This window comes from Choloepus didactylus, chromosome 14 (assembly GCF_015220235.1).
Source record: "Choloepus didactylus isolate mChoDid1 chromosome 14, mChoDid1.pri, whole genome shotgun sequence".
Taxonomy (NCBI): Eukaryota; Metazoa; Chordata; class Mammalia; order Pilosa; family Megalonychidae; genus Choloepus; species Choloepus didactylus.
The window spans coordinates 35,882,472-35,903,821 of record NC_051320.1 but is presented as its reverse complement, the minus strand read 5'-3'; the positions used below and the strand labels follow the sequence as shown (position 1 = coordinate 35,903,821).

The window sequence follows — 21,350 nt, the reverse complement described above, 5'->3', positions numbered from 1 at the left end:
TCTTGTTCCTGATCTTAGAGGGAAGGCTTTCAGTCTCTCTCCATTGAGTACTATGCTGGCTGTGGGTTTTTCATATATGCTCTTTATCATGTTGAGGAAGTTTCCTTCAATTCCTACCTTTTGAAGTGTTTTTATCAAAAAGGGATGTTGGATTTTGTCAAATGCTTTTTCAGCATCTATTGAGATGATCAATTGATTTTTCCCTTTTGACTTGTTAATGTGTTGTAATACATTGATTGATTTTCTTATGTTGAACCATCCTTGCATGCCTGGAATAAACCCCACTTGGTCATGGTGTATGATTTTTTTAATGTGTCTTTGGATTCGATTTGCAAGTATTTTGTTGAGGATTTTTGCATCTATATTCATTAGGGAGATTGGCCGGTAGTTTTCCTTTTTTGTAACATCTTTGCCTGCTTTTGGTATTAGATTGATGTTAGCTTCATAAAATGAGTTAGGTAGTGTTCCATTTTTTTCAATGTTTTGAAAGAGTTTGAGTAAGATTGGTGTCAGTTCTTTCTGGAAAGTTTGGTAGAATTCCCCTGTGAAGCCATCTGGCCCTGGGCATTTATTTGTGGGAAGATTTTTGATGACTGATTGGATCTCTTTGCTTGTGATGGGTTGGTTGAGGTCTTCTATTTCTTCTCTGGTCAGTCTAGGTTGTTCATATGTTTCCAGGAAATTGTCCATTTCCTCTACATTATCCAGTTTGTTGCCATACAGTTGTTCATAGTATCCTCTTATAATTTTTTTAATTTCTTCAGGATCTGCAGTTATGTCACCTTTTTCATTCATTATTTTGTTTATATGGGTCTTCTGTCTTTTTGATTTTGTCAGTCTAGCTAGGGGCTTGTCAATCTTGTTGATCTTCTCAAAGAACCAACTTTTGGTGATATTTATCCTCTCTATTGTTTTTTTATTCTCTATGTCATTTATTTCTGCTTTAATCCTTGTGATTTCTTTTCTTGTACTTGGTTTAGGATTGGTTTGCTGTTCATTTTCTAGCTTCTTCAGTTGATCCATTAGTTCTTTGATTTTGGCTCTTTCTTCCTTTTTAATATATGCGTTTAGTGCTATAAATTTCCCCCTTAGCACTGCTTTTGCTGCATCCCATAGGTTTTGGTATGTTGTGTTCTCATTTTCATTCGTCTCTATATATTTAGCAATTTCTCTTGCTATTTCTTCTTTAACCCATTGATTGTTTAGGAGTGTGTTGTTTAACCTCCAGGTATTTGTGAATTTTCTAAGTCTCTGATGGTTATTGACTTCTAATTGTATTCCATTGTGGTCAGAGAATGTGCTTTGAATAATTTCAATCTTTTTAAATTTATTGAGGCTTGTTTTATGTCCCAGCATATGATCTATTCTGGAGAAAGTTCCATGAGCACTAGAAAAGTATGTGTATCCTGGTGATTTGGGATGTAATGTCCTGTATATGTCTGTTAAATCTAATTCATTTATCAGATTGTTTAGGTTTTCAATTTCCTTATTGGTCTTCTGTCTGGTTGATCTATCTATAGGAGAGAGTGATGTGTTGAAGTCTCCCACAATTATTGTGGAAACATCAATTGCTTCCTTTAGTTTTGCCAGTGTTTCTCTCATGTATTTTGTGGCACCTTGATTGGGTGCATAGACATTTACGATTGTTATTTCTTCTTGCTGAATTGCCCCTTTTATTAGTACGTAGTGGCCTTCTTTGTCTCTCAAAACATCCTTGCATTTGAAGTCTATTTTATCTGAGATTAATATTGCTACACCTGCTTTCTTTTGGCTGTAGCTTGCATGAAATATTTTTTTCCATCCTTTCACTTTCAGTTTCTTTGTGTCCCTGTGTCTAAGATGAGTCTCTTGTATGCAACATATTGATGGTTCGTTTTTTTTGATCCATTCTGTGAATCTATATCTTTTAATTGGGGAGTTTAATCCATTTACATTCAACGTTATAACCGTGAAGGCATTTCTTGAATCAGCCATCTTATCCTTTGGTTTATGTTTGTCATATTTTTCCCCTCTGTCTATTAATATCCTTTATTGTACCCGTACCGAATCTCTTTAGTACTGAACCTTTCTCCAAGTCTCTCTGTCCTTTCTTTGTTTCTCTGTCTGTAGGGCTCCCTTGAGTATCTCCAGTAGGGCAGGTCTCTTGTTAGCAAATTCTCTCAGCATTTGTTTGCTTAGATCTATTTTAACACTGTGCTTTTTAGCTGTGAAGAAATTGAGGTTCAGACCATTCATTTAAAGAAGAAAAAATTACACACATAGACATGGCTGCTGGCATTACATGTCAATCAACATTACTGTGAGCGATTGCATGAATTACAAAAACAAGTTGGATTTAATTAAACCATTAGAGACTTTTTTTCCTCTTCAGAAAAGAAAAGGAAAAGTTTACTTCTAAAGTTTTAAAATTTTAAGGAATTGTGAATAAATCAGAAAAAGTTCTAAACCATTTTAACTTACTGTGGTGAAAACATACATAGATGCTTGAAGATTTCAAAAGAACTATTTTTAAAACCTGTGAGAATTATGATTACAGCACAACAACTACTTTGACTAGCAAAGCCAGAATTCCTCATAATATTCTCTTTGGATACTGAGGTTCAATCCAAGCCTTGTATTTAGTTAGGCTTTGTATTATTTCATATATTTATATCAAAGAAGTAGTCAGGGAGATTCTCTCTATTTAAAGTCAGTGGAAAACATCACTAGCATGCGCTGACAGATGTTAAAAAATGTCTGTGGAAAGAATGTAAAAAAAACTTCTCCAAAGGAAAATCTTTAAACCACTGTTCTTAATACAGAAATGCAAAACCAGATTTAATTGCTCTTTTCCTATACAGCTTAGACCTGCAGGCTCATTTACTGCAGCATATGGTCTGAGAAAGTGCACAGTGGAAGAGAGTGGTCGTGTAAACGCTGGGATTGAATCCATTTAGGCTGGAGTTCACAAAGATCACTCAGAAGCAAGCACTTGAAGTTAAAAGAAAGAAACACACCAAACAGTAAAAGTAAAATAAAAGGCTATTTCTATTTTGAATGTGCTCATTGGAGATATCCTGTTTCCCTTTCAAGGCCAATATTCCATGGCTTAAAAATGAAATACAAGATTTATGAAAAATTAATATCTGGGTTTTTCCTAATTAAAAAATAAATGTGAAGAATAAACAACATTCCATAAAACTGCAGACATTTTTTTCTGAGAATATAATTCGTTATTTGTTATCACTGAAAATAACCATTTTTCTAATGGAGAATAATAATAATAATGATTTGGATGGTAGCAACACAACTTATATTTCATTTTGGGGGAAAGATTTTATAAGACTGTATGAAGTGGTAAATTTTTACCACTCATAAAAGGCTTAAGCTTACTGTTTTTGCAAGAGGCCACAGGTAATTGAGAACTTAATAAAAGAGCCAAAAAAAAAAAAAAATCTCTAAATCCTCTTGTGCACTTGTGGTCTTAGGCCAGTGGCTTTATTTATATGTAGTTTAATTTTTCTGTCTGTAACATGGAGAATATATCTATTTAGAGAATTTAATTTTAACCTGTAAATATCTGATAAGGCAGGTCAATTGCTGTGTGTCTAGTATCTTATCACTTACAGATTTGAGTTAGAACAAAAATGACAGAAGGGAAAAAAATGAGGGGTTAGCAGTGACAAACATGCGGGCTCTGATTGTTTTATTATAGCCAGATCTAAGTAAGATTTATTTATTAGAAAAACTTATTTTGTAGTGTTTTCCTGTAAAACTAGCCTTTCTACCACAATTTATATTTATATGTATCATTAAACAAGTATGCTTGCTACTTTTATTGTCAATTTGAGACTGTCTAAAGCTGTGCCGTCATGTGGCTATTTTAATTTAAATTAATTAAAATTAAGTATAATTAAAAATTGAATTCCTTAGTCACAGTAGTGATATTTTAAGTTGCTCAATAACTACATTATATGGAACGTCTCCATCAGTGCAGAAAGTTCAGTTGAAAGAGTGTTTAGGTATTATTGATGTTTTAATTAAATTTTTATCAATGTATTTTATTGACGGGAGTAATCATAAGTCATGTGTTTTTAGATGGTAGCTATAGAGGAGACTAATCTCCTATCAATGGAAAGATTAAGCCAAAGGTTAAACTGTAAAGAAGATGTATTTAACACAGGTCATTAAACACAAAGAGGAAATTTTTAAAATAATATTGACTCAGAAACCATAAGTGGTATTGCTTATGGTGATGTCAATTTCTGAAATAGTGAACAGCTCTTGTAACATTTTGAATAAAGTCAGTCTTCCATCAGTTTACACAATAATTGCATTCTTGGAAATGTAGTGTATACTAAAACTATAAAAACAACTTTGCATTTATCTTTAGCAGACTTAAATGGTTATAAGCAGGTTGTTTATCACCTCAAAGCCTAGCACAGATTCAGGACCACTCTGTTGTACAGAAGAGTTCTGTGCGTAACAGAATGTCTACATCCCATCCCCCCACCCACCCACTACATGCCGAAAGTTCCTAATTATTGTGACATCCAAAAACACCTCTAAACATTTCTAACACATTTTAGAAAACCTGTGCTTTATGGTAAAAATATTCAAGATGGTGGAGCCATCCATTCCCATTAGATAATTATCTGAAGCCCATTCCTTTGTTGGACATGTTTTATTGATTTATCTTTTGGTTCCATATAAAATTTTTAATTGAAAATGCAGTGCTGCTGTGGATTAATTCTTCTTTAACATCTGTCCTTATTCATTATTTAAATGTCCAGTGATAATGAAAGAAACATTTCATCTTTGCACATATTATGCACTTTTGTATTATTCGCATTAGAAAATAAGTCTGTGGTAGAGGGTGGCTCTGCCTCTTACTAGCTGTGTGGCCTTGGGCATTGACCCAATGAGCTTGAGTAAAGTCCTGGGTTTCCTTAAGAAGTACATTTGGAAGTAAAGCAAAATGACAAAAATATTACAGCCATGATGTGCTATAGAAATGAGAACCCACTTCTTTTATCTCAAGAAAAACCAAACAGACTTAAGAAAATTAAGACTGGGGCTTCTTAGTCTTAGAAGTCTATGGATAACCTTCAGGTAATTTGTGAATTCCCTGACACTGTAGCTGTATTAGTTTCCTAGCTGCTAAAACAAATACCATACAATGGGTTGTATTAACAATAGGAAATTATTGGCTTACAGTTTTGAGGCTAGGAGAAGTTCAAAATCAAGGCTTCAGCAAAGTGGTGCTTTTTCCCCAAAGACTGTGGTGTTGTGGGGCTGACTGCTGGCGATCTTTGGGGTTCCTTTGGGCTTTTCTATCACCTGGCAATGCACATGGCAGCATCTTCTCCTTTCTTTTCCAGGTTCCATTGACCTTCAGCTTCTGGCTTCTTCCTGTGCTTCTCCTTTGTATCGAGTTTCCTTTGCTTATGAGAAGGACTTAACCATTCTGGATTAAGGCTGACCATCATTCAGTTTGGGCACACCTTAACTAATAACATCTTCAAAGGTCTTGTTTACACATGGGTTCACACCTGCAAGTCCAGAGGTTGGGACCTAAATATCTGCCTTTTGTGGGGGACGTGATTCATTCCCTAACAGTAGCAAAATTATGTTTGTGGACATTGGTGCATTTATTAAAAAAGAGAATTCATTAAAATAATCAAAGGAATAAGGAAAACTAATTAAATGAAAACATAATAAAATTTCATTCTAGAAAGAAGACATCGAGGAGATAGATTCAGGTCTTGAAATCATGAAGACGGTAGTTGATGAGGTTAGAAGTTAAGTCTGTTATTGAAATTGAAAATTTAAAACAGCTGTTTGTTCTTTCAAGAACAAACAGTGAAGCTATATGAATTACCTCTTCTTTCCAAGAAATGGTATGTGCCAAAAATACAAGTGGGTTTATAAAAGGGTTAGCTTTAGCTCCATCAAGAGTTAAAGAAGCAAAATTGGTAGGAGGTAGGTGTTCCGGTTTGCTAATGCTGCCAGAATGCAAAATACTGGAAATGGATTAGCTTTTATAAAGGAGTTTTATTTGTAAAAATTTATAGTCCTAAGGCCATAAAAATGTCCAAACTAAGCATAAACAAGAGGATACTTTCACTGAAGAACAGGTTATGGCATCTGGAACACCTCTGTCAGCTGGAAAGGCACGTGGCTGGCATCTGCTGTTCCTTTGCTCCCGGGTTGCATTTCAAAATGGTGTTCTCCCAAATGCCTTTGGGGTTCTCTTATCTCCTCCCTCTCAGCTCCTGTATGTCCTTGCTTCTTTTTCCCAGAACGTTTCTCTCTAAGTATCTGGGGGTCCTCTCAGCTTCTCTGGGGCAAACTCTGGGCTTCACCTCTTAGCGTCTCCAAGCATCTCTAAGTATCTCTAAGTGTCAGTGTCTGTGTCAGCTCTTGAACTCTCTTAAATACTCCAGTGAACTAAACAAGACCCATTTGGAATGGGTGGGGTCACACCTCCATGGAAATGATCTAATCAAAGGTATCACCCACAGTTGAGTGAGTCACATCTCCACAGAAACACTCAATCAAGAGGTTCCACCCAACAAGATTGAGTTAAATGAGCATGACTTTTGTGAGGGACATAAATCCAAACTGGCACAGTAGGTAAGGTTAGACAATTCTTCCTGCCTTTATGTCTTCCGTGAGCCAATGTCAAAAAGAATACTGGAGCAGATAAATCAATGTGACTGTTTTGTGACTGACAGTATATGCTGCTTTCTTGTTTCCAGTTACATTGTGGTTAATGCTGGGAAATGTGGACTGTTAAATATGTAGTTCTTTGAATTATACTTGCTTTTGTTCAGTGTTATTTTGCCTCACACTCTCAGAGGAAATTCAATATTTGTTTCAAAATTGTTTTCAGTTTTGTGGAACATTTATGTTATAATACATTTTAGGGTTATAATGGCTATACCATTACAACAAGTAGGACTTGAATCAAAGCAAACATTGAATCAAAATCCAGGCCCAAAGTCAACTTCGGGAGGAAGTCTCCGTTGATTTAATTATGACCTGCTGGGAGTGCTCTTACAGGAGCCATCACTAGAGTATCAGTGTCAATGGGTATGTTTTGATGATGATGATGAAGATGACAGTGATGGTTAATGGTGTTGGCTAACGTTTACTGAGCGCTTAAAAGGGCTGTCACGTGTTAACTCATTTCATGCTCACAAGAACTCTAGGAGGTCACACAATTATTATTCCCATTTTACAAATGAGAAAACTGAAACAGAGATTAAGTAACTGGCTTGAGGTTGTATGATTTATAAGTGCTAGAGTTGGAGTATCTAACTCCAGAGTTCATGCTTGTAATCACCACATAATATTACCTCTTCTGGATTTTTAGACTTATGCCAAGATAATTGAATAAAGATGACCATTTAAAGATTGCACAAAAAATCCAAAAGAAGAGTTTGCTGGCATATTTATTTTAAAACTTGGTATGTGGAAAAATGGAAACCCCAAATGAGAAGACATGAGTAGTATAAGTGATTACTGAAGACTACAATACTGAAGCTTCATCTTAAATTACATTGGCAAGTAATGGAGTTTTCAGAAATAATCATTAGTTATTTTTGTCTTTTCTTTAATAACATGTTTCAAAATTACAGCAAGGATAAACACACTTTATGGACACTGTTTCTGTAGACTGAGGAATATGCTAACCTTTCTGTGTCCTGCATTTCCCAGAACAGATAGTCTGTGCAGGAGAGGCCCCATATACTCCAGGCTGTCAGTGAGCTTTATTAATGGAACTCGTTTTTGGTGCATTTCTTCACTGCATAATGTTATTGCCTTACCTTTTTGCTGTTGTTGTTGTTTATGTCTAATTACTTACTCTAAAAGACTGTCATCTCTTATGGAAACATCTGTTACTCTTGAAGGCTGTTAATAATGGCCACAAAGTTTTGTCAGAGGGCTTTTTTTGTATATGTGTGGGATGTCCTATCCTTCTGCACTTTATTGTACACAATAAGGTAATTCTAGGCCAGATTTTCTGAAGTGGTGATCAGAGAAGACTGCATCAAAACACCAGGGGGCTTGTTAAAAAAGGCAAATTCTCACTTCTCACCACAGATTTGCCAGTTCATTCTCTGATGGTGCCCACCCAGGTGTTCTCATGTATCGGGAAGTGTGGAAACCACTGTTCAAAAGATTACATAAAGTGAAATTTATTCATCAAGGTACTGTAAGGGACACAGGTATGAATAAATCCCTGCCTTTAAGGAGCTTACAGTCTGATAGAGAAGATAACACTTGTGTAGAAATAACTATAATCCTCAGTATTGGAAGTCAGAAAATCTTCTAAAGGCTTTGGTTTGGTTTTGTTCACAATATCTATATTTGGCAGATTCAGCACGTGTAAAGGCCTGGAGTTTATTTCTCATCTCCTTTATCTGCTCGCTGGATGATTTCCATAATTTATAGAAATGAAGGCAAAAGCTTTAATATTATTAAAGACTTACTGCTTCTAAAAGTGGGAAGAGAGTTTTGTCTTCCATAGATTACCAAGCATACTGGGCACTTGTGGTGTTTCTGTTTTTATTTTTAATTGGAGATCACTAGACTTTACATGACTTGGAGCCATTTACTCTGAGAGCTGAATAATAACCAACCATTGAGCTTCCTCTTGTGTTTCCCTGTCCAGAGCTTTGTTTGTGATATGTTCAACTCTTTTTATAAAAAGTCATTGTTCCCCTCATCATAGTTAATTTATAGTTCACCTATGAGTAATTCTCCTAAAAATAAGTAAAAAGAAATAGGTTAACACGTTTGAGCAAGGTAAGGAGAAGAGAACTAACATTTATTAACCTCTGTATGTCAGGTACTATACCAAGCCAGTTGAAGAGAGGTGAAATGAATGTACCAGTCTGCACAGATGCTAGGGCTGAGAAAATAGACATTCAGTGTCCTGGTGGCTCTTATCAGCAAGTGTCATGTTAATTTATTGGCAGGCACTTGAGTACTGCTGTGTTTGCTATAGAAGGATACAGAGATAAATACAAAACAGTGCCAGACCTCCAGGAGCTACAACCTAATGAGAAATCAGACATTTACACAAATAACCAATACAAGGCCTACTATAAACAAAGGGCACTAACATTTGCATCTACTATACTATACATTTTCAATATTTTATTTCATTTAATCTTCACAGCAAATACAGAAAATAGTTAGAATATCTGTTTTATAGATGAGGAAACTGGTTCAGAAAAAGAAAATTACCCAAGATTACATAACTAGTAAGTAGCAGGACTCAGATTTGACTACCCCAGTCTCAGGTAATCCCATGTCAAACAGCAGACACTTTGTTCTGACAGGGAAGTGGAGAGGCTTTTGGGAGATGCATTTGATGCATTCTACCTGGATATTTAAGAATCAATAGCATTTACACAGAAGGTTCAAGCAGTGCTGGCAACAAAAGCAAAGGTACAGAGGAATAGAAGTATGTGGGAATAGATATTGGACTATTTCCACTTTAGCAATCATGCCATGAGAAATAGGCTAGAAAGATGGACTTCAGAAGATCATGTTGTACCTCAAGCATTAGTTAAAGATGAGGAGACTCAAAGAATTAGATTCAAGAAATATTTGTGTTAAAAAATGTACAAAGTCTGATAACTAATGGGTGTTGTGGATAAGAAGGGGAGGAGGGGCCAACATGGATCAAAGCTGAACAACTCACTAACTCTTGCCATTGGGACAAATGAAAGACTCCATTAGAACACAGGTTATGGCTCTAAGTGAGGTAGACAGATATAATGTTCAGCTCTGTCTTATCTGTGAACTAACCCTACTTTCCCAATGGTTAATTCATATGGAATATGTTCTATAATTACTATTTTCTAAGAATATAAAGCTATGCCCCCATTAATATTCTAGGATATCTTTTTAATTTTTTTAAAAGAAAGACCCAGAAAATATTATCTATGCTGTTGAATATATACACAGTCACACAAATGTAAATATACATATGGAAGGACTTGAATAATACGTCAAAATATTAACAATAGTAGAATTGTATTTGTCTTCTTTATTTTCCAAATTTTATACAAAAGACATTTTACTTCTCTAATTAGAATTAAAAAAAAAAAATCTTTTTTTTTTTTAAACAAATACTGTAACTGAAATGTTTACTTGATGGACCACTTATAAATTCCTTCAGTATACTTAATGAAACATTACATGGAGACTGTTCTTTATATTTCTACCAAAATTATTTTTCAGTGACTTTTTTTGAGAACTTTATTTATTCATTTTCTGTTTATATAAAATCATTTTAATTTTAAAATTAACTTAGGGTATTTAAAGTGTAGTTTTAGATCTTTAAAGATTGGTGGCTTTCAACAAGCAGTGATGTTCTTGCTCTCGCTGTCCTGTAGCTTTTCTATTTATCATAAATGTTGATATTAAACTCTTAAGTGATTGATCAAGGAAGAAAGACAAATGATTATCAGTTGGAGTTTGGTATTATAAAACACTTGGATATTTTATCAACCAAATTGAGCCATCTTGCATATTATGGCTGACATTACATTTTAATAACACTGCAGTCAGTCCCAGATATTGCTACTATGCGCTTAGACTTCTTCCGCTTTGCTTTTGTGAAATTTACTTCAGAAGAAGACTAATTTTAGGAGGAAAAAGTTGTATATGAAAACCTTTTTACCCCTTGGTAGTCTCTGACTTTAAAAATGAATGACATATTAGGAGAAGAAGGAGGACGTGGAAACTCCAGGAATCAGTGCTTCCACCAGAACAACTATTAAACAGGCAGGAACTGTCTGAATCAACTATTTTGATACTCTGGAGTCCAGTAGAACACTGTTCAGCATCCAAGGAAGAGCAGGAGGAAGAGGCTTGTAAATTACGGTAAAGACTAGTAAATTGCTTCCTCAGTGTGTGGTTACTGGTGCCCATCCCCCACTCTTGTCAGTATTATTGTATTCTATGTTTGGTTTGTAACTCCACTTCTTACTTCCTACATGGTGCTAAAAGGCATATGCATAAGGCAATGTCAAAGTCATGATAAATGTATAATTTTTGGTCATACAATGTACAATGATATATAATTGGTCATGTACAAAAAAAGGTGGGGGTAGGGAGGGGTTTAGGAAGAGTGTATGTTTATACTATTGAAGTCAAGTTAGTATCAAACCAAATACGATTGTTATATATTTAGGATGTTAAATTTTAACCCCATGGTAACCACAAGAAAAATAGATGAAAAATATATCCTGATATATATGAGAAGGCAGTAAATATGGCACAACACAAAAAATCAAATAAATATAAAAGTAGGCATTAACAGAAGAATTGAGGAACAAAAAGGGTGTAAGATTTACAGAGACTAAATAGCAAAATAGAAGAAGAAAGTGCTGCCTTATCAATAGGAACTATAAATGTAAATGGATTAAACTCTCCAATTAAAAGGCAGAGCAAATGAAGAAAAAAGCATGGCCCATCTATATACTATCTGCAAGAGACTCACCTTAAATTCAAAAACATAATTAGGTTAAAGGATGAGAAAATAATATACCATGCAAGTCATAACTAAAAGAGACCTGGAGTGGCTATACCAATATCATATTAAAAAAAAAAAAAAAGAAGAAGTATGACATTAAAATAAATGCCATTTTTGAGAACTGACTTACTGAATGTCAGTTTGGAATATATTTTTTATTGTGACACCTTTAAGGTGAAAATCCTGACGTAATAGGCTCCTCAGTGAAATTACTTTTTTATGTGAAAAATGACTGTTTCTCAGATATCAGTGCTAACTTTTGTAACTTGTGTCAACACAAATTAAAATTAGAATTTGAATTTTATTCTAAGCTAGTTGTTCATGTTATGATATGCAGCATTAATGGAGTTGTTTTCTTACTATTTAGGAAATACCAGAAAGGAACCAGGGTACGTCTGCGGCTCTTAGATCTTGAACTGACATCCAGATTTCTGGGAGCAACAACAGATACCACCATACTAGAAGCTGATGCAGTTCTTTTAGGACTCCAGGACAGTAAAGACTCAAAATCAAAAGAGGAAAATCGTGAAAAATAAACAAACTCTGTTTAATGCATTCACTCCCTCTTTGTTAAACCCAGGTATTCATCAAGAATGCAATTAGAAAATTGTCAATGAATGATTGAAAGATGTAATAAATGAAGACTATAATTATGGCTCTTATTTTTAAGATTTTTCTTTAGTCGTATCCTTCCCCTGCTTTTTTTTAACCCATTCTTTCCTTTGGGATATTGTAGACTGTACTGAGAAATCCATTCATTCAATAAATAATGTTTTGAGTGCCTATCTACATGCATGGGATTATTTTACACACCATAAAAATAGCAGTGAACAAATCAGATAAAATTCCTTCCCTGGATGGAACTTACATTCAACTGGGTACACAGAAAATAAGTAAAAAAAAATATATGGTGTGTTAGAGAGTGATATGAGCTAAGGAGAAAAATAAAGCAGGGGATGGGGATATGGAGTATCAGAGTGACTGGTTGAAATTTAGGTGCCGTGTCAAAAAAAGGCTTCACTGAAGCGTTCACTTTATCTGAAGGAAATAAGTGAGCAAGCCTTATTCCAGTAGAGAAGAGGCTAGTGGAAAGACCCTGCGGCAGGTCTGCCTGTCTGGTTTAAGGAACAGGGAGTAAGACACTGGGGCTTAGAAAATGAGCTCAGACAGGTTGGGGAGGCCTTGTAGATCCTAGTAAGGAATTTGGCATTTATTTACTCTGAAATGTAGGACCATTGTAGGATTCTGAGCAAGGAGGGCTATAATGGAATATACCTTTAAGCAGGTTGATTAAGTAGACTGAGTAAATTGAAGATGAACAAGGACAGAGCAGGAAGACCAGTGAGAAGACTAGTATAATCCAGGGGAGAGATGATGGCAGCTTGGACCAGAGTAGTAGCAATAGAGGTAGTGAGGAGTGGTTGAAATCTGGATTTACTTCGAAGGAGAGCCAATGGGATTTCCTAACATGTTGGGTATGGAGAGTAAAAAAGAGGAGTGAGGTATGGCACCAATGTTTTTAGCCTTGGTAAATGGAAGAATTGATTTGCTTTTAACTGAGATAGGGAAGAGCAGGGTTGAGAGGGATTGTCAAGGGCTGTTTGGACATGTTAAATTTGAGATTTCTGTAACATGAAATATTCTGAAGGTACTTAGTTGGATATATTGGTCTGGAGTTCATAAAAGTGGGCCAGATGGAAGATAGAAACTATGAATCATGTATTTTTAATTAGGACTCAAGAAACAAGACACATTTGGCCTGGGTTGGGGGGTTGGGGAGCGGGGCTTCCTTACTAGGGTCCAAAAGCTAAATCCTGGAGATAAAACATCAGTAGAAATTTAATTTGTTCATTTATTCCACAGACATTTATTAAGTGCCACATTATGCCCGGCTGTGACTAGCACAGAGAATACAAAGATGAATAAAATGTCTACCCTGGTGGAGCTCAAAAGTCTAATTGTATCTGAAACACTTTGAACCAATTCTTTGGTGATTAAATCTGAATAGTTTTTAACATGTGCTTCCTGGTAACACTGGTTTTCTGTGAATGCCACTGAAGTATTTCACACCTGAAACAAAAAATGATGTTTTCCCCCCAGAACTATCTAAATGAATGAATATAATCATTTCTTTTGTTTGCTTTTTTCAATAGTAAAATCAAGTATTGGATGCTATCTAGTTTAGCAGATTATTATATTTATCGGTATTGTATGGTGTTTAGATAGATAGGGCATCCTGACTTTTATGTACTTTGCTGTTTAATGAGTTTAAAATCACTGTCCTGGTGTTTGAATGATGTACTCCCTTTCTGGGATAGGTAAAGATGAACCTCTGCTTCTTGTTTGGGACATGTACTGGTTTGTTCTTCTGATATTGCTTGTGTCTGAGCTAGCGCTCTCAAATGCCTCAAGTTGTACAGAAGTCTTCTTTACATATGGCAAAGTTGTTATAATTGCCACCCTCAATTATTAGATATGTTTGCTTAATGATGGAATATATTGATCTGATTATCCATCTCGCTCTCCTTGAGACTTTCTGGTCTGATCCAATCATGCTACTCATCATAATTTTCCTCAGTCATCACCAGAAGCTGTAGCTCCCAGGTTACCTACCACCACCTAGATCTTTAGTTAATGGTACTCTGAAGATCCCCTAATGGACTCAATTGTCCACCTCTCTGCATCCAGCTGCCCAGAGCCTTCTGTTATGCCCTCTGGCACTCATGGGCTGCCGTCACCAAACCCCTCTGTCTCTTCAGCCTCTTATCTGGAGAGCTGCTTGACAGAAACAAGGCTGTGCCCTCATGGCACCAATCCCCCTTATCCCTCTTGAAGGGAAGCTATTTTAGGTTTTTCTTTTTCCTTTGTTTTGCTTACTCCCTATACACCTCAGGATTTGCACCCCTCTGTGGTTTCCAGATTATTTCTCCTCCCTTTGCCTTCAAAAGTTCTTGTTCCTTTGAAGTTCATGTCATAAGGCTTCATCACTTTTTACTAAACCTCCCCTCCTTCAGGCTGTCAGCTACCAGCCTTCCAGTAATTCCCCCTCATTCATTGATGAGTTTTAACCTGGCTTACTGTCTCCCTCAGCATCCCTACTTGTCACCTGTTTTGGTAACTTCAACATGAAATTGAATGTTAGCTTAAACTTTGGCCTTTTCTTTTCTGATGATCTTCCAATAACCTTAGTCACAGTGTGTGTTATTGCCACATAATCACCTCAAAAGTTAATAGCTTAAAACAACAACCATTTTATTATATATCACAAATTATGTAAGTCAGGAATACAGCAGGGCTCACCTGGGCAATTTTGTTCCAAGTGGCATCATCTGAGGTCACTCAAAGGTACTCAGCTGGCTGGTCTAACAGAGTGCAGACAATTTCACTCATATGTATTTTGGCAGGAGTGGCTAAAATGTTAGGTTCAGCTGGGACTGTCAACTAGAGGACCTACATGTGGCCTCTCCAGCCTGGTGGTCTCAGGGTAGTTGAATTGCTTATGTAGTGACTGGCTTCCCCCAGAGTAAGTGTTCCAGGAGAACCAGAAAGAAACGACATGGCTTTTCTGATTTAGCTGAGGAAGTCACACAGCTTCCCTTCCACCCAGTTGGTCACAAACAAGTTATGAGGCCGGTGCAGATTCAAGAGGAGGGGAATAAGACTCTACCTCCTGATAGTGACGTGGCAGTGTCACACTGTAGAAGACGATATAGGATAAAAGATACTGTTATGGCGATCTTTGGGAAATACAGCCTGCCACATCATCCCTTCCCAAGATCACACCCAATAACCATTACCTTCAGAATCTCAAATTTAAATTTCAAGCCTTTCACTTACTATCTTTCCTGCTCCTTAAATTTTTAATTAGTTTTTTTAATTAGAGAAGTTGTAGGTTTACAGAAAAATCATGTAAAAAAATACAGCATTCCCATATACCACCCCCCTCATTATTAACACTTTATATTAGTGTTACAATTGATGAAAGGATATTATAATTGCACTATTAATTATAGTCTACAGTTTACATTAGGGTGTATTTTTTTCCCTTATAACACCCTATTAACACCTTGCATTATTATTTTACACTTTTTATAATTCATGAAAGAATATTTTTATAATTGTACTAATAACTATAGTTCATTTACAATAGGGCTTACTGTGTTGTACAGTCCTGTTTTACCTTTTAATTTTTATTCTAGTATATATATGACTTAAAATTTCCCTTTTAACCACATTCACACATATAATTCAATGCTGTTAATTATACTCACCATGTTGTGCTACCATCACCACCATCCACTTCCAAAACTTTACAATCAACCCAAATAGAAATTCTGTACAAATTAAGCTTTAACTCCCCATTCCCTACTCCCAGTTCAGCCACTGGTAGCATTCTAGGTTCTAATTCTATGAGTTGGCTTATCTTAATTATTTCTTATCAGTGAGGTCATACAATATTTGTCCTTTTGTGTCTGACTTATTTTACTTAACATGATGTCTTCAAGGTTCATCCATATTGTTGCATGAACCAGAACTTCATTCCTTTTTAAGACTGAACACTATTCCATTGAATATATATACCACATTTTGTTTATCCATTCATCGTTTGATGGACGCTTGGGTTGCGTCCATCTTTTGGCAATTGTGAATAATGCCACTATGAACATTAGTGTGCAAATATTGTTTGAGTTGTTGCTTTCAATTCTTTCAGGTATATGCTTAGTAGAGGGATTGCTGGGTCATGTGGTAATTCTATAATTAGCTTTCTGAGGAACCACCAAACTCTTCCACAGTGGCTGCACCATTTTACATTCCCATCAGCCATGAATGAGTGCTTCTATTTCTCTACATCCTCTTCAACACCTGTAATTTCCTATTGTTTTAATAGTAGCCATTCTAGTGGGTGTGAAATAGTATCTCATGGTTTTGATTTGCATTTTCCCTAAAAGCTAATGATGTTAAACATCTTTTCATGTGCTTTTTAGCCATTTGCATATCCTCTTTGGAGAAATGTCTATTCAAGTCTTTTGCCCATTTTTTAATTAGGTTGTCTTTTTATTGTTGAGTTGTAGGATTTCTTTATATATTCTCAATATTAAAGCCTTTTCAGTTATGTGGTTTCCAAATATTTTCTCCCATTGAGTAGGTTGTCTTTTCACTTGTGTGGTAAAGTCTTTAGAGTTTACAAAAATTTTTAATTTTGATGAGGTCCCATTTATCTATTTTTTCTTTGGTTGCTTGTGCTTTGGGTGTAAAGTCTTAAGAAACCATTGTCTAGCACAAGATCCTGAAGTTGCCTTCCTACATTTTCTTCTAGGAGTTTTATAGACCTGGTTCTTGTATTTAGTTCTTTGATCCATTTTGAGTTAATTTTTGTGTATGGTGTGAGACAGGGGTCCTCCTTCATTCTTTTGCACATGGAGACCCAGTTCTCCCAGCACCATTTGTTGAAGTGACGATTCCTTCCCAATTGAGTGGACTTGGCAGCCTTGTCAGAAATCAGTTGGCCATGGATGTGAGGGTCTGTTTCTGAACTCTGAATTCGATTCCATTGGTCTATGTATCGAACCTTTTGCAGTACCATGCTGTTTAGACCACTAAAACTTTGTAATAAGTGTGATTCCTCCAACTTTGTGCTTCTTTTGCAAGATGATTTTGACTATTTGCCTGCTCCCTTAATTTTGTATGCCCAATAGAACTTTTTTTTTTCATCTTTGAGACTGTAAGTCACTGATTCCCAATGTTTCACCATATCATCTTCATGTTTTCATTACACAGCTTACCAGTTTTAGAGTCCATGGAGCATCATTATGATTATTCCCTTCAAAAAAGTACCTTAAGTCCCATGGTCTTTCTCCCTCCATTTGTCATGTGGCAAAACTCCAACCCTAGTTAAATCTATCTGTCTACCTACTTCTTGCTCAACATTATGGAAAAACCTCAAAATCATGTTAATTGGATCACTTTAAATCCAGAATTGTAGGTTAAGATGCCAGATTAATACACACACATCTAGATTCACTCCCTCCAAAACCTCACTACAACTATAATAAAGGCAGAGACAGACAGAAAGACACATGAACACAAGCACAAACAAAAAGTCTCAAGAATGAGAAAAACAGAAAAAGAGACAATAGGAACAAAATTTGGTAATCTGGAAAGCAGATGGATGAAAAGAAATTGACTTATAACAGACAGACAAAGCCTGACTTGCAGAGATGAAAGTTGAGAACCAACCTGATTTATATTGCATAATCCTCAGAATGTTAGGAACTGTTGGAGCTGGGAGTAAAGTGTGGTTGGGGTTGGAGGATCAAAATGAGGGTCGGGTAGAAACTATTTGAGAGACAAGTACCAGGTTCCTTCCTTCACTCCTCTCTAGTGGAGCAGCTGAACATCCACACAAAGTAGATGTCTCTTTCCTACTTTGACACAAGTCTGTTATCCTGCATTCCTCTTTGGAAAGGATGAAGTAGAGAAGGGGGAGGCGTAAAAGAGTAGGACAAATATGTGTCCAAATTCACTGTGCTATGAAGACTATGAAAGTCAAGAGGAGTTTAGCTGAATTGTGAAGAGGGGATGGCAAAGAAAGAAGATAGAATCTATACCCTCTGGTGTTTCAAATGCCTGTAATCTGGCATCTTAACCTACAATTCTGGATTTAAAGTGATCCAATTAATATGATTTTGAGGTTTTTCCATAATGTTGAGCAAGAAGTAGGTAGACAGATAGATTTAACTAGGGTTGGCGTTTTGCCACATGACAATCTATTCCTATTTGCAAAGGCATGTCACCACAAAATTCCTTCTATCTGTTATGATACCAGTCTAAAACCTAGTGTTTAAACACTGAAGTTCCTGGGCATATATAAAAAACTTGGTGTCTAGTTGGTGAGTGATTTTCTAGCCTGATTTAGAGAAGATATCCCCAATGCTTTGGTCCAAGGTTCCAGTTTCCTGTGCTCTGTGTATTATTCTTTCTTGGTTCACTTTTTATTTTGGGGCAGCATGTCTTCCATTGCTGTCTTAATGAAAATACCCCTGTGATCTTCAGCTATTCAGTATCCTAGAGAAATCAGTTCCCCAAATCCTAATCACCTACTTAAATTCTGGTTAGTTGAGATATCCCAGAGAACCAGTTCTCAGGGAACAATCTTGTTTCCTTTAATATTATTAAAGTCAGGCAAGTGTTTGAACCAAGTCAGAGCTCTTTTTATAAGTCAATTCTTCATGCCAAACGAACAAAACAAAAAACTATCGCACATAGTTCTGTATCAGTTCTGGTCCTCTACGAAGCAGCCAAGACAGAATTGGAATTGCAAGGGGCTTATTGGGAAATGCTTGTGAAGGATAAATGAGAGAGGGAGCAGGAATAGGTTGAGAGAGCCTCGAGCATTGATGTGGATCTGACACCTGTGAAGAGAGAGAGGGGAGGAGGGAGGGTTTGGTAGGAAGAGAGAGACTGAGATAGCAGTGCAGCTCTGTGAGATTCTCAGCCAGGCTAATGGGAAACACCAGAGCAAAGATGGCCCATTAGAAAAGTCCCATATTAGGTAGGAATGGCCCAACTCTAGAATTCCCACCAACCTCAGTTATTGGAGATGTGCAGGAAGTGTGTTGCTTGTGTCAGCACAAATGCTGTGACAGATCTTGAAGGTACAGTTGCTGTCAATGAACTACATTCTTTGAATCTTTGAATGGGGGAATCTGAACTGTACATTCTTAATGGCTGCCACAGTTTCTAAAGGTATATGCTGACGTATAAAAATCTACAGTTCTGATTTGTCTCTTGGTTTTCTGAGCCAGAATATAAACTGGAAATAAGTGAGTTTTCAGTCATAACAGGTTTATCTTGGCTTCATAGGACCTTATTCTATTTTTAATATAGATGTGTCATAAGAGATTCTCAGCCCTTTGCATTTTCATCTTATAGCTGGCTAATAGAGAAACTAGTACCTAGAAGTGGCATTGGTTCTGGGACTGGGTGATGGGCAGCAAATAAATTGTTACAGGAGAGTGGAAAAAGAGCATCCTGTGTTGTTTAGTGGCAAAACCTTTGGTAAAACTGTCACCTGAAGTAAGTTGGAAGACAGGAAATGTCCCTAATAGATTTGGGCAAGGAAGCTTTGAGGCAGAATATTGAAAGCATGAGCTGCATTTAATAAGGTGTTGCAAGATATAGATGAGTTCAGGAAAGATTTTTTTCAAACCAAAGTTGTGGAATTAAAACACAGCTCAAGATTGGACAGAAGATGGCAGCATAGAGAGGAGTGGAAGCTAGTTTGTCCCCCTGGAACATCTAATAAACAACCAGGAACAACTAGTAAATAATCTAGAATAGCTGCAGGAAGACAACATGACTGTCCACTCATCATACACCAGCCTGAATTGCGAGGAATGCCCGAGATCACAGCATAAATTCTGTGAGTAAAAACTGTGGATCCAAGCCAGGAGCTGCCTCCCCCCATGGCCCAAACTGCAAAGCCTCGCTGTGCTAGAGATAAGCTCTCTCCCAGCAAGCGAATATAGCTCAGCTGAGCTCCAACAGGGGGTTTAATTAACAAATGTGGACTGCTCAATACAAGATACGAATCCCCAACAAGCAGACAGAGGCTTTTGGTAACGACTGACCTTGGAAAGCCAGAGGGTGGCCACAGACTGGCCCTGAAAGGGGCCTTCTGTCCCTTTTTTGTCTCAATGGAGAAAGCCTCAGCCATTTTCAGTTCCCAGTGCTCTGACCCAGACAAGGGTGGAGATAGCACAGGCAGAGAATCTATTCAAATGTAAATGACCTCTCCCCAGGGGATATGTCTTCCCTAAGAGGAAAGAGGCAGTGTCAAGCTCTACTACCCGCCTTCCATTCAGAGCCTGGGGGAAAACAGCCATGGGCCACACCTCCTTACATAGTCTGGAGCTACAGGCTGACAGGTGCCATCTGCTGGGCAGAAAAGCACAGTGACCCAAGGCCTCACAGGATGTACCAATCTAAGATACACCCTCAGGGAGATGTGATACTATTTCCTCCTTCTGAGACCTGAACTCATTCTGGTCTGGGAAAACCTGATTGGGGTAACCAAGGAAATCAGATGCCTAGACAACAGAAAACTATAACCTACTCTAAGAAAAACAAAGTTATGGCCCAGTCAAAGGAACAAACTTACACTTCAACTGAGATACAGGAATTCAAACAACTAATACTAAATCAATTCAAAAAGTTTAGGGAAGATAGGGCAAAAGAGATGAAGTGTATAATGAAAACACTGGGCTTATATAAGGTAGAAATTGAAAGTTCAAAAAACAACTGGCAGAATCTATGGAAATGAAAGACACAACACAAGAGATGAGAGACACAATGGAAACATACAACAGCAGATCTCAAGAGGCAGAAGAAAACACTCAGGAACTGGAGAACAAGGCATCTGAAAGCCTACACACAAAGGAACAGATAGAGAAAAGAATGGAAAAATATGAGCAATGTCTCCGGGAACTTAAGGACAAAATGAAATGCAGGAATGTACATGTCATTGGTGTCCCAGAAGGAGAAGAGAAGGGAAAAGGGGCAGAAGCAATGATAGAGGAAATAATCAATGAAAATTTCTCATCTCTTATAAAAGACATAAAATTACAGATCCAAGAAGCACAGCATACCCCAAACAGAATAGACCTGAATAGGCCTACACCAAGACCCTTAATAATCAGATTATCAAATGTCAAGGATAAAGAGAGAATCCTGAAAGAAGCAAGAGAAAAGAAATCCATCATATACAAAGGAAGCTTGATAAGACTATGTGTGGATTTCTCAATAGAGACTGTGG

The 21,350-nt window shown here is 36.8% G+C and overlaps 1 protein-coding gene across 2 annotated transcripts in view; it reads left to right on the top strand.

Moving 5' to 3' along the window:
* MRPS28 (mitochondrial ribosomal protein S28) overlaps nt 1-21,350 on the top strand; it is a 235,614-nt gene that overhangs the window by 153,273 nt on the left and 60,991 nt on the right. The window contains exon 3 of one of the 2 annotated variants that reach the window (XM_037803584.1): nt 11,904-12,321. The exons of the other annotated variant lie outside the window; for it this stretch is intronic. Coding sequence (XP_037659512.1) covers nt 11,904-12,072 — 169 coding nt within the window. The 3' untranslated portion in view covers nt 12,073-12,321. Of the gene's footprint in view, nt 1-11,903; nt 12,322-21,350 lie in introns of those variants that run through there. 2 annotated transcript variants of the gene reach the window in all.